Source organism: Scyliorhinus torazame, chromosome 6 (genome assembly GCF_047496885.1).
Source record: "Scyliorhinus torazame isolate Kashiwa2021f chromosome 6, sScyTor2.1, whole genome shotgun sequence".
Taxonomy (NCBI): domain Eukaryota; kingdom Metazoa; phylum Chordata; class Chondrichthyes; order Carcharhiniformes; family Scyliorhinidae; genus Scyliorhinus; species Scyliorhinus torazame.
The window spans coordinates 289359862-289381998 of NC_092712.1; the positions used below are offsets into that span (position 1 = coordinate 289359862).

General features: G+C 52.3%; 1 protein-coding gene across 4 annotated transcripts in view; it reads left to right on the forward strand.

The window, feature by feature from the left end:
- LOC140425488 (collagen alpha-6(VI) chain-like) overlaps positions 1 to 22137 on the forward strand; it is a 175389-nt gene that overhangs the window by 63842 nt on the left and 89410 nt on the right. For all 4 annotated transcript variants that reach the window (XM_072509806.1, XM_072509808.1, XM_072509805.1 and 1 more), the window contains exons 9-14: positions 6339 to 6410; positions 6507 to 6533; positions 6654 to 6698; positions 6781 to 6834; positions 12117 to 12179; positions 12851 to 12916. In XM_072509806.1, coding sequence (XP_072365907.1) covers positions 6339 to 6410; positions 6507 to 6533; positions 6654 to 6698; positions 6781 to 6834; positions 12117 to 12179; positions 12851 to 12916 — 327 coding nt within the window. The remainder of the gene's footprint in view (positions 1 to 6338; positions 6411 to 6506; positions 6534 to 6653; positions 6699 to 6780; positions 6835 to 12116; positions 12180 to 12850; positions 12917 to 22137) is intronic.

A 22137-nucleotide genomic window follows, 5' to 3' on the forward strand; every position in this document is an offset into this window, starting at 1 on the left:
GGTATGACTTCAACCAGTGGAGAGTTTCCCCCCTAATTCCCATTGACACCAGTTTAGCTAGGGTTCCTTGATGCCATACTCTATCAAATGCTGCCTTGGTGCCAAGGGCATCACTCTCACCTCATAGTATCCCTACATTGCAGACGGGAGCCATTCAGCCCATCAAGTCTGCACCAACCCTCTGAAAGAGCACACCACATAGGCCCACGACCCCTCTCTATCTCCGTAATCCCATAACCACAACTGACCTTTTGGACACTAAGGGACAATTTACCATGGCCAATCCACCTAAAATGAATATCATAGAATTTTATCATAGAATTTACAGTGCAGAAGGAGGACATTCGGCCCATCGAGTCTGCACCGGCTCTTGGAAAGAGCACCCTACCCAAGGTCCACACCTCCACCCTATCCCCATAACCCAGTAACCCCACACAACATTAAGGGCAATTTTGGACACTAAGGGCAATTTATCATGGCCAATCCACCTAACCTGCACATCTTTGGACTGTGGGAGGAAACCGGAGCACCCGGAGGAAACCCACGCACACACGGGGAGGATGTGCAGACTCCGCACAGACAGTGACCCAAGCCGGAATCGAACCTGGGACCCTGGAGCTGTGAAGCAATTGTGCTATCCACAATGCTACCGTGCTGCCCTAAATATCTATGGAGTGTTACCTTTGTTACCCTTGAAGAAATGACTCATAATCCAGTAAGGGTCCCAAGAACAGATATGAAAAGGAGCTGCAGCAACAGCCATGGTGCCATGAGGTACATCATAGAGCAGACTATTCAGTTAATAAAGATGAGATTCAGATGCTTAGACAGATCAAGAGGAGCACTACAGTAAGCTCCAACATGAATGTTTTTCATGGTCACTGTGTGCTATGCTGTCCCTCACCTTGTCATTCAGAGAGGGAAGGCCCTTGAAGATGAGGCAACACCAAATAGCAGTCGTTCCTCAGGTGATGAGTGTGAAGATAAGATGAGAGAACACCTCAATGTGGAGGTGATAGGCCTTGAACACAAGTGCATGGATGGCCATGACACAAGCGATGCTATTATAAGGCAGAGGTTCCAATAGGTTAGGATTTCTCAGCCTATGAGATGCGTGCTATACATGTGTCTCAACACTGTTCCATGTGGAATGTGAGATTCATGAGAATATCCTGTCAGCGCACTGACCATGTTAGTCCTTTGGATTTGAGGCATCTTATAATAATAATGATCTTTATTGTCACAAGTAGGCTTACATCAACACTGCAATGAGGTTACTGTGAAAAGTCCCTAGTCGCCACATTCCAGCACCTGTTCGGGTACACTGAGGGAGAGTTCAGAATGACCAATTCACCTAACAAGCACGTCTTTTGGGAGGAAACAGGAGAACCCGGAGGAAACCTACGCAGACTCAGGGAGAACGTGCAGACTCCACACAGACAGTGAACCAAGCCGGGAATCGAACCTGGGATCCTGGTGCTGTGAAGCAACAGTGCTAACCACTGTGCTTCCCACTGACTCACCTCCAACAGTGACATGTCATTTATGTTTCCCACTAAAAGTTCAACCACACTTTTACATTGAGTAAACCTCTGAGGGACAGTAAGTGGCAGGTTTATTGACATTCTCCCTATGATACATTTAATTATCACACATACAATATGCATCCTTAGCAATGCTTGTGGAGTTTTCTTAAATCATTTCCTCATGTGCTGGAGCAGGGCTTTCCCCCTCGTTTGCTGCTGCAGTGGAGAGAGAGCTTCCTTTAGTGGGCGCCCTCTGTGAGGCTGAGGCCTTGAGGGCTCCACCATGGTGGAAGACACCAGCTGAGTCACAGGAGTAGCTTTCGTCACCACAACAATCGATGAGGACTGTGTCAATGGCAGAGGGGCAGCGGAGAGATCAGACGTGACCTGAGAGGTGCTTCCCAATAGCAAAGAGACAAGCAAAAAATGGCATTAGTGGCCATTTGATTGGGCAAGGTCATAATGTTGAACACCAATAGCAACATGGGTATTATGAGATATGACACATTGCAGCCATTAAACCACACTTGCAGCAACTTCACAGTGCCACCAGTAGAAAGCTGCCCTGCCCTTGAACGCACAAACACATGTACTATTAATGTAAGCATTGTCACGCATCAGTCCCCCTTCCACTTGCTCTCTTCCCCCTCTGTATCCCACATCTGGGGCGGGATTCTCCGACCCCCCGCCGGGTCGGAGAATCACCGGGGGGGGGCGGCGTGAATCCCGCCCCCGCCGGCCGCTGAATTCTCCGGCACCGGAGATTCAGCGGGGCCGGGAATCGCGCCGCACCGGTCAGCGGGCCCCCCCGGCGATTCTCCGGCACGCGATGGGCCAAAGTCCCGCTGCTAGAATGCCTGTCCCGCCGGCGTGAATTAAACCACCTCCCTTACTGGCGGGACCAGGCGGCGCGAGCGGGCTCCGGGGTCCTGGGGGGGGGGGGGGGGGCGATCCCGCCACACCATCCCGCCGGGACCTCCCGCCCCGCCGGGTAGGGGAGAATCCCGCCCCTGATTTCAGTCGCTTGCAGTCTCAGCAGCCCCAAACATTCCTCCAACCTCGGGCGGGATTCTCCCCTACCCGGCGAGGCAGGGGGTCCCGGCGGGATGGAGTGGCGTGAACCACTCCGGCGTCGGGCCGCCCCAAAAGGGGCGGATTTCTCTGCTCCTTTAGGGGCCAAGCCCTCACCTTTAGGGGCTAGGCCCGAGTGGTTGCCGTCCCGCCGGCTGGTGTGGAAGCCTTTGGTGCCACGCCAGCCGGGGCCGAAGGGATTCCGCCGGCCGGCGGAGGTCCGCGCATGTGCGGGAGCGTCAGCGGCTGCTGGCGTCATCCCCGCGCATGCGCAGGGGGGTTCACCTCCACGTCTGCCATGGTGGAGGCTGATGGCTGACGCGGAGGGAAAAGAGTGCCCCCATGGCACAGGCCCGCCCGCGGATCGGTGGGCCCCGATCTCAGGCCACTGTGGGGGCATCCCCCAGGGCCAGATTGCCCCGCGCCCCCCCCCAGGACCCCGGTGCCCGCTCGCGCTGCCTGGTCCCACCGGTAAGAGAGGTGGTTTAATTCACGCCGGCGGGACCGGCATTACAGCAGCGGGACTTCGGCCCATCACGGGCCAGAGAATCGCCGGGGGAGGACCCGCCGACCGGCGCGGCGCGATTCCCGCCTCCACCAAATCTCCAGTGCCGGAGACCTCTGCGGCCGGCGGGGGCGGGATTCACGCCGCCCCCCCCAGCAATTCTCCTACCCGGCGGGGGGGCGGAGAATCCCACCCGACCATTCTATTGAGGGTGATAAAAGAACCTCTTCCTCCTGCAGTGTCAGTATTGCCACCTCCAGTCCTATTTCTTTCACCTGGAATTGTGTGCCCACCGTAACACTGCAACGATTATCACTCATAGGCAACTTAATGTTATCCCTGCTCCAAGGTAAGAGAGGAATGCATGATCTGCACAATGCTCGGCATTCAAGTCTCTGTGCACCTTATTGTGTAAGGCTTTTCTCGCCAACCCCCCCCCCCCCCCCCCCCCCCCCCCCCCCAACCCCTCCACTGCCACCCTATGCTTGGAACCTCAAGGACATCTCCACATAGGTATCAGAGCCATGACCAGTGTCATTGGTGCATAAAACTGCCTTGGTTCACAGACACCCTCACAAGGCTCCATCATCTTCAAACCTTCCCTGTAGCTTCCTAGCACAAGAATACACACAGTGAGAACCTTTTCACCCTTAACAATCTCAAGAGGACATTCAGACTCTTCTTGCATTCCTCCAGGTTCAAGGCACAGTCAGTGACCATGCTGCTAACCTCCACGGCCACCTCCCCCCAAGCTGAACGTGTTACAAAGGGGGATTTCCTCTTCCTGGCTGCTGTCATTAGAAACTCAAGCCCAGTGGACACATTCTGGAGGTGGGAGCGGAGGGATTCATCATCAAAATGAAAGGTTCTTCTTGCCCTTGATCCCTAATCTCTTCCCTAGCAGGAAAACACTAATCATTAAATTGTATTTTAATTGTTGAAAGGTGCATCTAAAAATGAAATAGAGATAAAACCCACAAATAACAGTTAACTTTAAGAAATAAACCAACTTGAAAATGGCCATATCATATGGAATGGCCACCTACAAATCTAAAGATACTAATTAAATACCTGAGTGCATTCAGCGTGCCAATCATCTCAGCCTTTCAAAGCCTTCATTATTTATGTCTATGGGTATCTTCACTTAAATAATACTAAGGTTTTCTGCACATTTTTCTGTCATCGCTGTCAGTTTGTGCTGTTCTTCCTCCAGCTGGTACATTCTTTATTTCACAGTGTCGTCTATTTATTAAGAAAGTGCAGTTCTGAGCAACATTGGGCGCAATTCTCCCAAAATATTCCGAAGTGTGGTCTCCGGAGGGAAACGCGGTGCGACCAGAATGATCCAGGTCGCAATCCATTCACACTTCGACATTGATTTGGAGGTTGGGGTGTTTTGAGCTGTGAATGAGGTGTGCAGCACCTAAAGATGCTGGCAAGCCCAGCTCCTCAGGGATCTTTAAAAAGAGTACCCCCAGGGCAGCACGGTGGCGCAAGTGGTTAGCACGGTTGCCTCACGGCACCGAGGTCCCAGGTTCGATCCCCGGCTCTGCGTCACTGTCCGTGTGGGGTTTGCACGTTCTCCCCGTGTTTGCGTGGGTTTCGTCCCCACAACCCAAATGATGTGCAGGATAGCTGGATTGGCCTCGATAAATTGCCCCTTAATTGGAAAAAATGAATTGGATATTCTAAATTTAAAAAAAACAAGAGTCCCCCAATCTTAAGACAATCGATGGCAAAGCCCCTCCTCCACCCCACCCAATTGAGTAACATCCCACCATGGGGTTGCCAATGGCCTCACCCTTCAGGGCCCTCTACCCCTTAGTACCTTCGTTCAGTCTCCCCCTTCAGGCCCTTCCAGATTGGCACTGCCAGGGCACTATTAAGCCATGTCACTCACCACCCAGGTGTTGCAAAGGCCTCTGAGCTCCCCGGTGTGGTCATCACGTCTATCCAGAGAAGTCAACAGTGGCTGCGAGAAGGTTCTCATTGAAGAACGCTTGCACGTTAATGCCTGAGTGGTGCTAGCTGCTTCTATGGTGGAAAAGAACTTCCAGTACAGGTGGGCTGTTAGACCTCAGAGGTTGAAAAAGATCCAGTCTAAAAAGTTTGCTGTCAGACAGAGCACCTACTCTTGATAGGAAGTACTTCAGACTTTTTTTTTAAACCTCTAATAAAAAACTCAGGCAGCGCACCTCCACTTTCTAGGATGCAATTCAGAGTAGAAAAAAATCCACTATAGAAAAAATACGGTCAGACAGGACAGCTGCTCAAAAGAGGAAGCACTTCAGTGTTAAAGAACCATGAAGTGCTATAAAAAATACAAAGCTAAACCCTCCTTTGAGGTAGCCTTCAGCTGTCAATCAAGAAGCTTGTAAAAGTCAATGGGGTGTGAAATTCAATGTAAGCAATCAAGTACAAAGGGGGGAAAAAGCATACTGCAACAGTGAGACCACAGAGCCCATTAAAATTATCAAGGGGCATGAAATGCTTCTCCAAGACATAAATTGAAGAATAGCCTTGTCCTGTGAGAGGACTTTAGGACAGACAGGCTGCAGTTGTGCTTTGCCCTGTTGTGGGGTGTTAAACTTAAAAGAAAGCAGTCTTCAAGGCTACACAGATCCAAAGCGATCCCCATACTGGGAGAGACCCCTCACCTGGCCCCCTCCAGCCTAGCCCGAGCCCCCCCCAGTTCACAGCTTCATTAAAGGACACCCCCTTCCCCCCCATGGCAACTGGCCTGCGGCTGGTGTACCCTTGTGCTTCTTGGAGGTAAGTGGAAAGGGGTACTCAACTCGATGCTCCCCCTCGGAGTCCATCGCATCTGGTCCCCATTTTTAGGAACCAGGTGAATTCCCGCTGGGGGCATACTGGGAGGCCGCTGCATTCGAGTTTAATAATGAGATTAAAGTGAATGCAAATTAGCTCTGATCAAATCTTGCCCATTGAGATCCTGATCACGCGGGAGCATTGGAAACTGTTTGGTGCCTGGTGCGAATCCTGTTTCGGGCCTCTCCCGACATAGCGGGATTTGCACCAGATACAACGATGCCAGACAATCGCACCCATTGTTTGGAAATGTTTATGAAATGAAATTGTGGGAATTGTTTTAATATTTGTATGGAAGTAACAAATTATGCTGTGAACCAGAACGTACGCATTTTATGTGAATTATTGTAGGTTTGACCATATTAGTCATTTGAAATGCCCAAGTAATTTTTAAATAATATTTTTAGGGTGAGAGGGGCCCACCAGGTATCAATGGAACTCAAGGAATTGAAGGATGTGCTGGTCCCCCAGGGCCCAAGGCAAGAAACTCCACTTTGTGAATCATAGACATTCACCATTTCCCAAATATTTATATTTTTACAGTTGCAATTTAATTAATGAGATTTTTTTTCCAGGGAAAATCAGGGTATCCAGGAGAGAAGGTAAAATGAACCATTCTCACTTAATATTTGCTTAATCATTATTCAGCAAAATCAGAATGTCTTGTTCACCTCGTACACCCCTAAATTTACCGACTGTATGTAATATTACCATTCCAACAGGGTAGTAATGGGGAACATGGTATTGATGGAATACCTGGAGAACAGGTAATGATCTTCTGAATTAGTCAACATAAAGATTGTTTATAAAAATGTTGATAAGTATTAATCGAGTATTGTATTCTTACAGGGAGACAACGGAATTCCAGGAGCCCCCGGAGAAAAAGGAATCTCGGGAAATATGGTACTGTTATCTTTTAACAATCGGATTAAAGCGCCCTCTCAACGAATATTTAATCGCTGCTCCTTATCAGAACCTGTCCATCAAATGCAGTTTCTCTCTTTTCTACTCATGATTAATGAGTCTGTGTTTGGTTCCTTTGGCTTGTCCCAACACAATCCTACCCCTCCCCCACATTCTGCTATCTTATGTTTGCCACGATTAACTCTCCTCAATCCCTAATGGCACCATTAACCTTTGTCTTATGTCCATGGCATCTTTGCCAAGTATTCCTATAAATAAACAATGATAATCCTTCCTTTAAAACTGCTTAGACCTGTCAATCAAAAGGCTTTTAAAATGCAATGGTCTGTGAAACTGAATGTAAACAATGCAGATCAATGTTTATTAGGCTAGGAGGCACACAAACAGGCTTGAAAAAGTTAAACGACAATGAAATTGACTGTGAAAAACCACTTCAAAGGTTTCCACCACATTAAAGGGACTATTTTTACCTTATCTTACAGAACTTTGAACTTGGTATGTGAACAGACAGATTAAAGGGTTTAAATGCTGCAGATGGGAAGCTCAGCCAAATGACCCCCATCCCAGGAAAGACCCTGACCTGAGCCCCTTAATAATAATAATCACTTATTGTCACGAGTAGGCTTCAATGAAGTTACTGTGAAAAGCCCCCAGTCACCACATTCTGGTGCCTGATCCCAGCACAAGCCCCAGATCCCATCTCCCAAGAAGGGCCCCTTTCTGCACCCTGGAGGAAAGTATAAGGAAGGTACTCACCACCCTTGCCGTCTCTCAGAGAGCAAGGTGCAGGTTGGTACTACAGGTGGAGTCTTAAGTGGGGAACTAAAGGGGAGTTGAAGGGAAAATTGGGGAGTGAGGGGGAATTGGGGGCTGTATGGGGACTGAGGGGGTGAGGAGGAATTAGGGGGGGCTGAAATTGTGACTGATGGGTGGGCTGAAGGGGGGGACCTGATGGGGGAGCCCTTGCCAGAGGTTAGGATGGGGGGGACCTTGGATGGGGGGACCTTGCTAGTGCTCCAAGGGCACTGCAGCAGCAACACTCCGACATCAGGGTACAACAGGGTGCCCCAACATCTGAGGAGCAGGACCTGTCAGAGAGGTTAGGCCCCGCCACTCTCAGGTCCAGCGAAAACCTCAATCGTCTTTTAAAAATTTACTATGTGCCATGGAATGGCAAAAACACCAACCTTGGTAAAAAAGTGAAGTGCCATTGCATTGGCACGCGGGTTTGCTCTCAGCGCCAATGGGAATCCCGCTGGCTGGAGCACTTAGTCTTCATTTGGGAGAATCGTGCCCATGATTTATTGCAACTTTTCACCATAAATAATGAAAGAAAAAAACGACTTACATTGACATAACACTTTTCGCGACCATTTCACATCTCAAAGTGCTTTACAGCCGGTGATGTACTTTTTGAAGTGGAGCCCTGGTTTGTAATGTAGGAAATACAACAGCAAATTTGTGTACGGCAAACTCCCAGAGTCAGACTTCGATAATAATCAGATAATCAAGCCCCCATTGTTAATTTACATTAACACGGGCATTAATTTACATTAACAGTAAGTTAAAGTTTATTTCCACTTAAAATATCACTGCAAAACAGAAATAAACAAGGAGTCAAAGCAGTATAAGTTAGTACAAGTTAGAAGAGATTGTGGTGACGTTGTTCAGTGCTTGCACTGGGCGGGATTCTCCGTTCCCCATCACTAAGATCAAGGGCTGGATTCTCTGCACCCCAATGCCAAAATCGCGTTCGGTGACGGGGCGGAGTATCCGTTTTCGTGACGGTGTTAGTTCCGCTATTCTCTGCCTCCCGAAAAGCGAGTATCCACCACCTCAGGCCATTGCCTGAGGCCCGCGCCGCTATTCTCCATCCCCGACCGGCCAAATTCCCGTCGCCGTGGTTCTAATATGGTCCTGCCATTCGGGAACCTCGCGTGGCGGGCTGGAAACCCAAATATGCCCCTGCCCCGTTATGCTCTGACCTCCACAGTGGCAACTCCACCAGGCAGACTTTGATGTAAGTATTGCAAAGCACGGTCCTGGAGCAATGGCCGCCAAGAGGGGTAGCCCATCACACACGTGGCCCTCTGCCACTGCTAGGTTGCAGAGGGAGGGTTCCCGAAGGGTACTGGTGCTCAGGCTGTGGGTAAGGGGTTGACCATGGGACCCTCCCCCGGCATGGGGGTTCCCATGTCTTAGTTTACCCCTACACAGCTGGGCAATCTGGCATGGTGATGTCAGGCAGCTCTCTGTTCAAGACCTTCATCCTGGTTTGGCTTGTTTAAACTCTGACGTGGCCTTGTCACTCTGAACTGCTCTGCCTGGCAGCTGATGAGCAGATTAAGCAGTTCAGTGAAGAATCAAGCCAAGAACACTTTTTCTTTCCGCACACCTGCTCCCCAGTCCTATGGTGAGCAATTAACACTCACTTAAGGGTCTCACCTCGCTGCTGGTATTCAAAAATAGGCAGGGCAGTCACCCTGCAGGTTTGTCTGGCATTCAATGTCTGATCAAGAGACCTGGCACACTGGGAAGGGGAAGGGGCCTACTGAGAGGTGCCCATCTGCCCTTTCTTCTGACTCACCCCCGCCCCTCACCTACCCAGTGAAGATCTTGCTACATTCCCCATCCTTCCCTCACTCTACTGTGCCCTACGTCCCTTGTTGGTACATCCTGCAATGGAGAGCTGCCATTGTCAGCTCTTGCAAGGACGGGGGGAGGGGTGGAGGAATGCAGGGTTGCCAGCCTATGGCTTTTGATCCTGAGCAAGTCCCATCGCTGGCCACTTGTGCCTGATTGGCTCTTAATACAGTGGGCCTTTCCCGAAAGGAGGTGATGTGGGGCTCTTGTCAACTCTCCAACAGGCTGACGAGACTCCATCACCTCGATTAAATTTCCCCCATAGAGTGCATGTCCAAAGCCCCTGGAGTAATTTAAGAAACATCTTGACCTTTTTAAAATGGATGAGTTTAGGGGATTGGATGTATTTGTTTCATCCTCAATTCATCGCTGTTTTGGTGATGACAGGATAGCTCTATCTCTTCAAAACTGTAAGAAGTCTTACAACACCAGGTTAAAGTCCAACAGGTTTGTTTCAAACACTAGCTTTTGGAGCGCTGCTCCTTCTTCAGGCCTGGGGAAGGAGCAGTGCTCCTAAAACTAGTGTTTGAAACAAACCTGTTGGACTTTAACCTCGTGTTGTAAGACTTCTTACTGTGCTCACGCCAGTCCAACGCCGGCATATCCACATCATGGCTATCTTCAAATACTGCCAAGTATCTCTAACATCCGGTTACGTTATTGACACAGGAAGATTGTTGGGTCAGCGATTAACATCTCTGGACACAGCCGGCCCTGCAGCACTCCCTCTGCACTAAACTGGAGTGGGATTGTGTTGCTGGAGTTATCACTGAAGGAACTAAACATTTCAGTTGCTGGAGCAGGCTAGTGGGATGCAAATTGTCAAAAGAATTAAATCTGTTTTTCTTTAAACTGTCAGCTTGAAATAAACAATTAGTAGAATCAACAGGGAAAAGTGACTATAGTACTTCTGGTGCCAAGCACAAATCCTGAACTGCCATTGGTGCAGCGGTGAGTAAATCCTAAATTGTCTTTAAAACATAGAAATGATTCAGGGCTGGATTTTATGACCCTTCGCACCAGCCTGATTTTCTGGGTCAGGTGACCCCTGCAGCGGGATCCCTGGACTAGAGGCGGACGAGCCGTGCAAAACGCTGTCGTCATCGACGGGAACGGAAGATTCCGCCAGCGTCCAATGGCAAACCATCTCTGCTGCCGGAAAACACACTGCGGGGGATCGGAAAATCCCACCCTTATTTTCTGGGATCATCTGAATTGCAGCATATTCTTTAGTCATTCTTTATAAATAAATGTTACTTGGTTGATATTATAGACAAGATTTTGCTCAATCTGGGTGCACAGATAAGCTTCAGCCTCATAAAGAGCCATGGTCCCATAAACCCCCCCAAGTGATTCACTGATTGGCTCCTTCCACATTTCCGTTCATGCTGATGAACATTTAGGTGAAGAAGAAGAATTATTATATCGACAAAAAGGCAATCAATTTGATTTGAACTGAATTAATCAGAGCTAACCTGTGCAATGCATTATATATGATCGTCTGGCACAGCAATTTGAATCTGTAGCACTTTATTTGTAGCATAACATGCCAAGGTGATTCACAGAAGCATTAGAAAGTGAATAGATTGACGCAACTTCAAAAGGAGATATTAGAAAGGAGACCTAAAGCTTGGTCAGAGGTAAGCTTGAAGAGTGTCTAAAGGAGGCAAGAGACAGAGAGGCGGAGAGGTTTAAGAAGGGAATTCCAGAGCCTTGGCCATGGAGATTTGGCCACTAATATGAAGGTAGGCGAGGGGAGCTGGAGGAAATCTGGTCTCTGGCCACAGGAAGGGAGGGAATTGGCAAAGGCAGATTTCGGATGGCCACAGTCTTAGTGACAAATAAGTCTCTGATCTCCTCACAGCTGTTGAGAGTGAGGGTGGAGGAAAGAAGGAAGAAGGCTTTAAGCAATTTTCTGTGGACATAGGGAGCTGGAAATAAGCTTTACACTCCCAACGTAAAGGCCTAATTGCTCTTTATGTGGTCCAATCAGAGTGGCGAATGTTTAAACCAGTTGTCCGCTGTATCCATTCAAGTCTGTACCCACAGACATAAGAGAACTTGGGTAAGGGCTATATCAGGAGGAATGGTCAGGATGAGAGAGTGGTGGTTTTATTGGGGATGGGGCCATTGAAGATGGAGGTGAGGATGCCATTGAGTGGATTGTAGCTGTAAATGTCATGCTGAATCGATCAGCAAAGGCTAGAGCTTTGGGATTTTGAAGGAATCAGGATTGGGAAGAGTAGGAGGGATGCAATGGAGAGTGATATAATTATGTGATCAGAAACGGTCTTTTATTTTTGATTGACACAATGGGAGCAACGATGCTACAGGGGATAGTAAAATCCAGGGGCTGGCCATGGATATAGGCTGGACAATTTATGCGGAGGGAGAGATTAGGGGAGGACAGGAGGCAGTGAATGCAGAGGAGAGGTAGCATGATGAATTGAAAGGGTGGTTAAAAGCAGCAATGGTGAGAATTTGGTTGGCGTTGAAGCTAAGGGAGGAAAGCAAAAAATATATCTCGGTGTACCATTTTTTTGAATGGTACTTGAATGGGTGCTGAGAAAATGCTTCTCTAATCCTTTGAGAACTAACAATTTGTGCATTATTTCTAGGGCAAGAAAGGACATAAAGGAGACCTTGGTGAGCGTGGAAAACTAGGTTTACATGGAGACCGCGTAAGTAAAACCACATCATTTATATATGAATGAAAAGAAAGTCTGCATTATGTGTTTAGTTATTATATTTTTTAGTGTCTAGGGCTTTTAATATTGTGTCTGGAGTTTTCCCTGGGTTTTCTCAGCAGTGCAGTTTTCCCAAATTCAACAAAAATGACATAATTTAAAGCACCGTTTATGTCCAGTTTCTCAAAATTTTGTGTTCAGTTTAAAAATAACCACATTGAAACCTGACCCCATCTACCAGACTGACCCCAATCCCAAATCAAATTCATCACCATGGGTAGGTTTCTGCCAACTTCGCCCATTTGTGGCCCTTTGATGAGTCTCATAAAGTTAAACAACTTCTTCAAGCAAGAACACTAATTGGGGCACCTTTTAAACATGACAAAGTATTTAATTGACTCAGAAAGTGAGTCATCTACACCAAATGAAACTCATGGATGGCTTTGTATAACCCTGTGAAAATAATTTTCAATGATATATAATTGGGTTACTCACACATAGAGGACACGGCATCCTTATTAAAAAATGGTTTTTTTTGCGATAAGCCCATTTTCAGCCTTATTAATAAAACAACAGATAGCTTTCTCCACCATTGGATAGTGCTGAAATATTCTGTTACTCGGTTTGATTGAATTTTACTGAAATTGCTTGTTCATTTTATTTAGGGTGAATTTGGCATCAAGAACAATACTCAAGGTCAGAAAGGTGAAAGAGGAGACATTGGACAGTTGGTATGCTACATTAATATTTAAATATGCACTTATTTCCTAATTTATTATGCCAGTTTCTGCAGGGAAAATAATATTGCCGCTATTAATGCTCAAATCAGACAGCACCTTGTGAGGAAGGCGTATCCAGTTGATTTATGCCCCTCTGCTATCACACAAATTGCATTCCATACTTAACTCCAATGAATAGTCCAGTCCAACGCTTACCTAAAAGTTTCCACACAGACTCTTATAAATTATCATGCTATACAAAAGATTTTAATGAGGGCCACACATTTAAACAAATCGGCTGTACACTACAAATTAGCAAATACTTTTCCCAAATTCCTGTGATATTTAAGTTGTCATTACATTTCACATTAATTTGCTCAGTAAACTCTCAATTGAAAATGAACTCTGGCAATTATCAGTGTAAATATCCTTCAAATGATATGTTAATTACTTCCAATCAACCTCTCTTGCCCAGGAAGTGAACAATTACAAGTGTGGAGCTTCATCACTTCATAGAAAATTGGGTGGGTTTCTCTGATCCTGAGGCTAAGTGTTGACGCCGTCGTAAAAGCCGTCGTGTTTCTCGACGGCGTCAACATGGCCTCAGGGGCAGCAATTCTGACCCCGACAGGTGGCCAGCACGAGACTGGAGTGACCCACGCCACTCCAGCTGCCGATCCCCGGCATCAGATGGGCGTCGCGGGTTTGTGCATGCGCAGTGGGACAGGCGCCAATGCACGCATGTGCAGTGGGACTGGTGCCAATGCGCGCATGCGCAGTGGCCCCCTTCTCCGCGCCAGCCTTGACACAACTTAGCGTAGGGCTACAAGGGCCGGCGCGGAAAAAAAGAGGTCCCCTGCCCGAGAGGCCGTCCTGCCGATCAGTAGGCCCCGATCGCGGGCCAGGCCACAGCGGAGGCCCCCCCGGGGTCGGACCCCCCCCCCCCCCCCCACACACACCAGGCCACCCTCGGATGCATCCACGCCGAGGTCCCGCTGGGTAAGAGCAGGTGTGAATGGCGCCGGCGGAACTCGGCATTTTTTGCATGGCCGCTCGGCCCATCCTGGGCAGAGAATCGCCGGGGGGGGGGGGGGGGCCCGTAGAGCGGCCGCCAACCAGCGCCGTGCCGACCGTGCCGTGCCAATGGCGCCGATTCTCCGCTCTCCAGAGAATCGGTGGACCGTCGTCGGGATGGCGTGGTGCGATTCTCGCCCGTCTTGGCGATTCTCTGGCCCAGCCCCGGGGTGAGAGAATCCCGCCCATTGAAACCCTCCAGTGCAGAACAAGGCCACTTGGCCTATCGAGTCTGCACCAGCCCTTGGAAAGATCACCCTACTTAAGCCCGCTCCTCCATACTATCCCCGTAACCCAGTAAACCCACCTAACCTTTTAGATACTAAAGGGCAATTTAGCATGGCCAATCCACCTAACCTGCACATCTTTGGACAGTGGGAGGAAACCGCAGCACCCGGAGGATCCCATGTAGACACGGGGAGAAAGTGCAATAGCCACACAGACAGTCACCTGAGGACGGAATTGAACCCGGGGGCCTGGAGCTGTGAGGCAGCAGTGCTAACCACTGTGTCACCATGTCACCCAAATGTCTCTCTCTTAAGCAAATCTTATTTTCCCTACCTTTATTTCTCTTTCTGGACCTGATTTAATTTACCAACTCGCTCAGATTTCCCTTAATGTATTTCTCAATCCTTTATTCACACTTGTTAAAGAGACGAAGGCCCATAATTAACTATAACCAGTGAATGGACTTCAATGGAGTTCCCGATGCGGCGGAGAACCCCTTGTGGGGGAAAAAGTGGGATTGGCGCTCCCTCTAGTCCCCCGCTGACGGCGGCATTGAGGTTCATGCCCTGTGCCAGGGGGAGGACGCAAATGACTTCCTATTAATGGGTTGGGTGCCAGATTCTCCACATCTCCGTGATTCTCCGGCCTTTGGACTGAGATTCACACGGGCGTGGATGGGCGCAAATATTTTCCTGTGTGACCCTGGTGCGATTGACCTCGTGATGGGACAAGAGGGGACGTATTTAAGGTAGGTGCCCCCAAAGTCCATCGGATGGCCCACCTCCCCCCCCATAATGCAAATCCTGGCCACCCCCACAACCCCACTCACCAGGCACCCATCTCACAGCACCCCCACCAGAGACCACCCCACCAGAGACCACCCATACCGGAGATCGCCCATCAGAGAGCCCATTAGAGACCCCTACCAAAGACCCCCACCAGAGGCCCCCTGCAGAGACCCCCCATTAGCAACCCCCATCAGAGACGCCCACTGGAGAGTCCCATCAGGAACCCGCACCAGAAGTTCCTAGCAGAGATCCCTAGCAGAGACCCCACCAGAGAATGCCCCACCAGAGACTGCCCCACCAGAGACTGCCCCCCCCATACACTGCCCCACCAGAAATCGCACATAACAGAGTTCCCATCAGAGACCCCAAGAGACCTCCACCAAAGACCCCCACCAGAGACCCCAACCAGAGACCACCATTAGCAACCACCAGCAGAGACCCCCACCAGAGAGGCCCATCAGGGACACAACCAGAGGCTCCCAGCAGAATTTCTACCAGACACCCCACCAGAAACTGCCCCACCAGAGACTATCCCACCAGAGACTACCCCACCAGAGACTGCGCGACCAGAAACTGCCCCACCAGAGACTGCCCCACCAGAGACTGCCCCACCAGAGACTGCCCCACCAGAGACTGTCCCACCAGAGACTATCCCACCAGAGACTGCCCAGCAGGGATTGCCCGACCAGAGACTATCCCACCAGAGACTGTCCCTCCAGGGATTGCCCCACCAGAGACGGTCCCATCAGAGACTGCCCCACCAGAGACTGCCCCACCAGAGACTGTCCCACCAGAGACTGCCCCACCAGGGACTGCCCCACCAGGGACTGCCCGGCCAGAAACTGCCCCACCAGAGACTGCCCAACCAGAGACTGCCCCACCAGAGACTGCCCCACCAGAGACTGCCCCATCAGAGACTGCCCCACCAGAGACTGCCCCATCAGAGACTGCCCCACCAGAGACTGCCCCACCAGAAACTGCCCCACCAGAGACTGCCCCACCAGAGACTATCCCACCTGAGACTGCCCCACCAGAGACTGCCCCACCAGAGACTGCCCCACCAGAGACTGCCCCACCAGAGACTGTCCCACCAGAGACTGCCCCACCAGGGACTGCCCGTCCAGAAACTGCCCCACCAGAGACTGCCCCACCAGGGACTGCCCCCCCAGGGACTGCCCCCCCAGGGACTGCCCCACCAGAAACTGCCCCACCAGAGACTGCCCCACCAGAGACTATCCCACCTGTGACTGCCCCACCAGAGACTGCCCCACCAGAGACTGCCCCACCAGAGACTGTTCCACCAGAGACTGTTCCCCCAGAGACTATCCCACCTGAGACTGCCCCACCAGAGACTGCCCCACCAGAGACTGCCCCACCAGAGACTGCCCCACCAGAGACTGCCCCACCAGAGACTGCCCCACCAGAGACTGCCCCACCAGAGACTGTTCCACCAGAGACTGTTCCCCCAGAGACTATCGCACCACAGACTGCCCGACCAGAGACTATCCCACCTGAGACTGCCCCACCAGAGACTGCCCCACCAGAGACTGTTCCACCAGAGACTGCTCCACCAGAGACTGTCCCGCCAGACCCTGTCCCGCCAGAGACTGCCCCACCAGAGACTGCCCCACCAGAGACTATCCCACCTGAGACTATCCCACCTGAGACTATCCCACCTGAGACTGCCCCACCAGAGACTGCCCCACCAGAGACTGCCCCACCAGAGACTGTTCCACCAGAGACTGCCCCACCAGAGACTGTTCCACCAGAGACTGCTCCACCAGAGACTGTCCCGCCAGACCCTGTCCCGCCAGAGACTGGCCCAGCAGAGACTGCCCCACCAGAGACTGCCCACCAGAGACTGTCGCACCAGAGACTGCTCCACCAGAGACTATCCCAACAGACACTATCCAACCAGAGACTGCCCCACCAGAGACTGCCCAACCAGAGACTGTCCCAACAGAGAGTGCCCCACCAGAGACTGTTCCACCAGAGACTGTTCCACCAGAGACTGTTCCACCAGAGACTGTCCCGCCAGACCCTGTCCCGCCAGACCCTGTCCTGCCAGAGACTGCCCCACCAGAGACTGCCCACCAGAGACTGTCCCACCAGAGACTGCTCCAGCAGAGACTGTCCCAACAGAGACTGTCCCACCAGAGACTGCCCCACCAGAGACTGTCCCGCCAGAGACTGCCCCACCAGAGACTGATCCACCAGAGACTGCTCCACCAGAGACTGTCCCGCCAGACCCTGTCCCGCCAGAGACTGCCCCACCAGAGAGTGCCCCACAAGAGACTCCCCACCAGAGACTATCCCACCAGAGACTGCTCCACCAGACACTGTCCCAACAGAGACTATCCCACCTGAGACTGCCCCACCAGAGACTGCCCCACCAGAGACTGCCCCACCAGAGACTGCCCCACCAGAGACTATCCCATCTGAGACTATCCCACCTGAGACTGCCTCACCAGAGACTGCTTCACGAGAGACTGCCCCACCAGAGACTGCCCCACCAGAGACTATCCCACCTGAGACTGCCCCGCCAGAGACTGTTCCACCAGAGACTGCCCCACCAGAGACTGTTCCACCAGAGACTGCCCCGCCAGAGACTGTTCCACCAGAGACTGCTCCACCAGAGACTGTCCCGCCAGACCCTGTCCCGCCAGAGACTGCCCCACCAGAGACTGCCCCACCAGAGACTGCCCACCTGAGACTGTCGCACCAGAGACTGCTCCACCAGTGACTATCCCAACAGAGACTATCCAACCTGAGACTGCCCCACCAGAGACTGCCCAACCAGAGACTGTCCCAACAGAGAGTGCCCCACCAGAGACTACCCCACCAGAGACTGTTCCACAAGAGACTGTTCCACCAGAGACTGCTCCGCCAGAGACTGTCCCGCCAGACCCTGTCCCGCCAGACCCTGTCCCGCCAGAGACTGCCCCACCAGAGACTGTCCCGCCAGAGACTGCCACACCAGAGACTGTTCCACCAGAGACTGCTCCACCAGAGACTGTCCCGCCAGACCCTGTCCCGCCAGAGACTGCCCCACCAGAGACTGCCCACCAGAGACTGTCCCACCAGAGACTGCTCCACCAGAGACTGTCCCAACAGAGACTATCCCACCTGAGACTGCCCCACCAGAGACTGCCCCACCAGAGACTGTTCCACCAGAGGCTGCCCCACCAGAGACAATCCCACCAGAGACTGCCCAGCAGGAATTGCCCGACCAGAGACTATCGCACCAGAGACTGTCCCTCCAGGGACTGCCCCACCAGAGACGGTCCCAGCAGAGACTGCCCCACCAGAGACTGCCCCACCAGAGACTGTCCCACCAGAGACTGCCCCACCAGGGACTGCCCGACCAGAAACTGCCCCACCAGAGACTGCCCCACCAGAGACTGCCCCACCAGAGACTGCCCACCAGAGACTGTCCCACCAGAGACTGCTCCACCAGAGACTGTCCCAACAGAGACTATCCCACCTGAGACTGCCTCACCAGAGACTGCTTCACGAGAGACTGCCCCACCAGAGACTGCCCCACCAGAGACTATCCCACCTGAGACTATCCCACCTGAGACTATCCCACCTGAGACTGCCCCACCAGAGACTGCCCCACCAGAGACTGTTCCACCAGAGGCTGCCCCACCAGAGACAATCCCACCAGAGACTGCCCAGCAGGAATTGCCCGACCAGAGACTATCGCACCAGAGACTGTCCCTCCAGGGACTGCCCCACCAGAGACGGTCCCAGCAGAGACTGCCCCACCAGAGACTGCCCCACCAGAGACTGTCCCACCAGAGACTGCCCCACCAGGGACTGCCCGACCAGAAACTGCCCCACCAGAGACTGCCCCACCAGAGACTGCCCCACCAGAGACTGCCCCACCAGAGACTGTCCCACCAGAGACTGCCCCACCAGGGACTGCCCGTCCAGAAACTGCCCCACCAGAGACTGCCCCACCAGGGACTGCCCCCCCAGGGACTGCCCCCCCAGGGACTGCCCCACCAGAAACTGCCCCACCAGAGACTGCCCCACCAGAGACTATCCCACCTGTGACTGCCCCACCAGAGACTGCCCCACCAGAGACTGCCCCACCAGAGACTGTTCCACCAGAGACTGTTCCCCCAGAGACTATCCCACCTGAGACTGCCCCACCAGAGACTGCCCCACCAGAGACTGCCCCACCAGAGACTGCCCCACCAGAGACTGCCCCACCAGAGACTGCCCCACCAGAGACTGCCCCACCAGAGACTGTTCCACCAGAGACTGTTCCCCCAGAGACTATCGCACCACAGACTGCCCGAGCAGAGACTATCCCACCTGAGACTGCCCCACCAGAGACTGCCCCACCAGAGACTGTTCCACCAGAGACTGCTCCACCAGAGACTGTCCCGCCAGACCCTGTCCCGCCAGAGACTGCCCCACCAGAGACTGCCCCACCAGAGACTATCCCACCTGAGACTATCCCACATGAGACTATCCCACCTGAGACTGCCCCACTAGAGACTGCCCCACCAGAGACTGCCCCACCAGAGACTGTTCCACCAGAGACTGCCCCACCAGAGACTGTTCCACCAGAGACTGCTCCACCAGAGACTGTCCCGCCAGACCCTGTCCCGCCAGAGACTGCCCCAGCAGAGACTGCCCCACCAGAGACTGCCCACCAGAGACTGTCGCACCAGAGACTGCTCCACCAGAGACTATCCCAACAGAGACTATCCAACCAGAGACTGCCCCACCAGAGACTGCCCAACCAGAGACTGTCCCAACAGAGAGTGCCCCACCAGAGACTGTTCCACCAGAGACTGTTCCACCAGAGACTGTTCCACCAGAGACTGTCCCGCCAGACCCTGTCCCGCCAGACCCTGTCCTGCCAGAGACTGCCCCACCAGAGACTGCCCACCAGAGACTGTCCCACCAGAGACTGCTCCAGTAGAGACTGTCCCAACAGAGACTGTCCCACCAGAGACTGCCCCACCAGAGACTGTCCCGCCAGAGACTGCCCCACCAGAGACTGATCCACCAGAGACTGCTCCACCAGAGACTGTCCCGCCAGACCCTGCCCCGCCAGAGACTGCCCCACCAGAGAGTGCCCCACAAGAGACTCCCCACCAGAGACTATCCCACCAGAGACTGCTCCACCAGACACTGTCCCAACAGAGACTATCCCACCTGAAACTGCCCCACCAGAGACTGCCCCACCAGAGACTGCCCCACCAGAGACTGCCCCACCAGAGACTATCCCATCTGAGACTATCCCACCTGAGACTATCCCACCTGAGACTGCCCCGCCAGAGACTGTTCCACCAGAGACTGCCCCACCAGAGACTGTTCCACCAGAGACTGCCCCGCCAGAGACTGTTCCACCAGAGACTGCTCCACCAGAGACTGTCCCGCCAGACCCTGTCCCGCCAGAGACTGCCCCACCAGAGACTGCCCCACCAGAGACTGCCCACCTGAGACTGTCGCACCAGAGACTGCTCCACCAGTGACTATCCCAACAGAGACTATCCAACCTGAGACTGCCCCACCAGAGACTGCCCAACCAGAGACTGTCCCAACAGAGAGTGCCCCACCAGAGACTACCCCACCAGAGACTGTTCCACAAGAGACTGTTCCACCAGAGACTGTTCCACCAGAGACTGTTCCACCAGAGACTGTTCCACCAGAGACTGCTCCACCAGAGACTGTCCCGCCAGACCCTGTCCCGCCAGACCCTGTCCCGCCAGAGACTGCCCCACCAGAGACTGCCCACCAGAGACTGTCCCACCAGAGACGGCTCCAGCAGAGACTGTCCCAACAGAGACTGTCCCACCAGAGCCTGCCCCACCAGAGACTGTCCCGCCAGAGACTGCCCCACCAGAGACTGCCCCAGCAGACTGCCCACCAGAAACTGCCCCACCAGAGACTGCCCCACCAGAGACTGTCCCACCAGAGACTGTCCCACCAGAGACTGTGCCACCAGAGACTGTCCAACCAGAGACTGTCCAACCAGACACTGCCCCAGCAGGGACTATCCCACCAGAGACTGTCCACCAGAGACTGCCCACCAGAGACTATCCCACCATAAACTGTCCCACCAGAAAGTGCCCCACAAGAGACTTCCCCACCAGAGACTCTCCCACCAGAGACTGTGCCACCAGAGACTCCCATATCTGAAAAGTATTCAAAACAGAGAAGCCCCCCGTAACAGAGAACCCCCCATAACAGAGAACCCATAACAGAGAACCCCCATAACAGAGAACCCCCATAACAGAGAACCTCCATAACAGAGGACCTCCCCGTAACTGAGATCTTCCCCGTAACAGAGAACCTCCCCATAACAGAGAACCTTCACATAACCGATAAACTCCCCATAACAGAGAACCCCCATAACAGAGAACCTCCATAACAGAGAACCCCCAGAACAGAGAACCCCCATAACAGAGAAACACCACAACAGAGAACACCCATAACAGAGAACTTCCCCATAACATAGAACCCCCATAACAGAGAACCCCATAACAGAGAACCCCCATGACAGACAACCCCCATAACTGATAACCCCCCATAATAGAGAACCCCCCATAACAGAGAACCCCCATAACAGAGAACCCCCCCATAATAGAGAACCCCCCCCATAACAGAGAACCCCCATAACAGAGAACCTCCCATGACAGAGAACGCCCATAACAAAGGATTCCCCATTACAGAGAACCCCAAAAACAGAGAACCCCCATAACAGATGATTCCCCATAACATAGAACCCCCATAACAGAGAACCCCATAACAGAGAACCCCCATGATAGACTACCCCCATAACTGATAACCCCCCATAATAGAGAACCCCCCATAACAGAGAACCCCCATAACAGAGAACCCCCCCATAATAGAGAACCCCCCCATAACAGAGAATCCCCACAACAGAGAACCCCCCATTACAGAGAACCCCCATAACAGAGTACCACCCATAACAGAGAACCCCATAACAGAGAACCCCATAACAGAGAACCCAATAAAAGAGATCACCCATAACAGAGAACCCCCATAAAAAAGCACCTCCCCATTGCAGAGAACACCCATAACAGAGAACCCCACATAACAGAGAACCCCCCATAACAGAGAACCCCACATAACAGAGAACACCCATAACAGAGAACC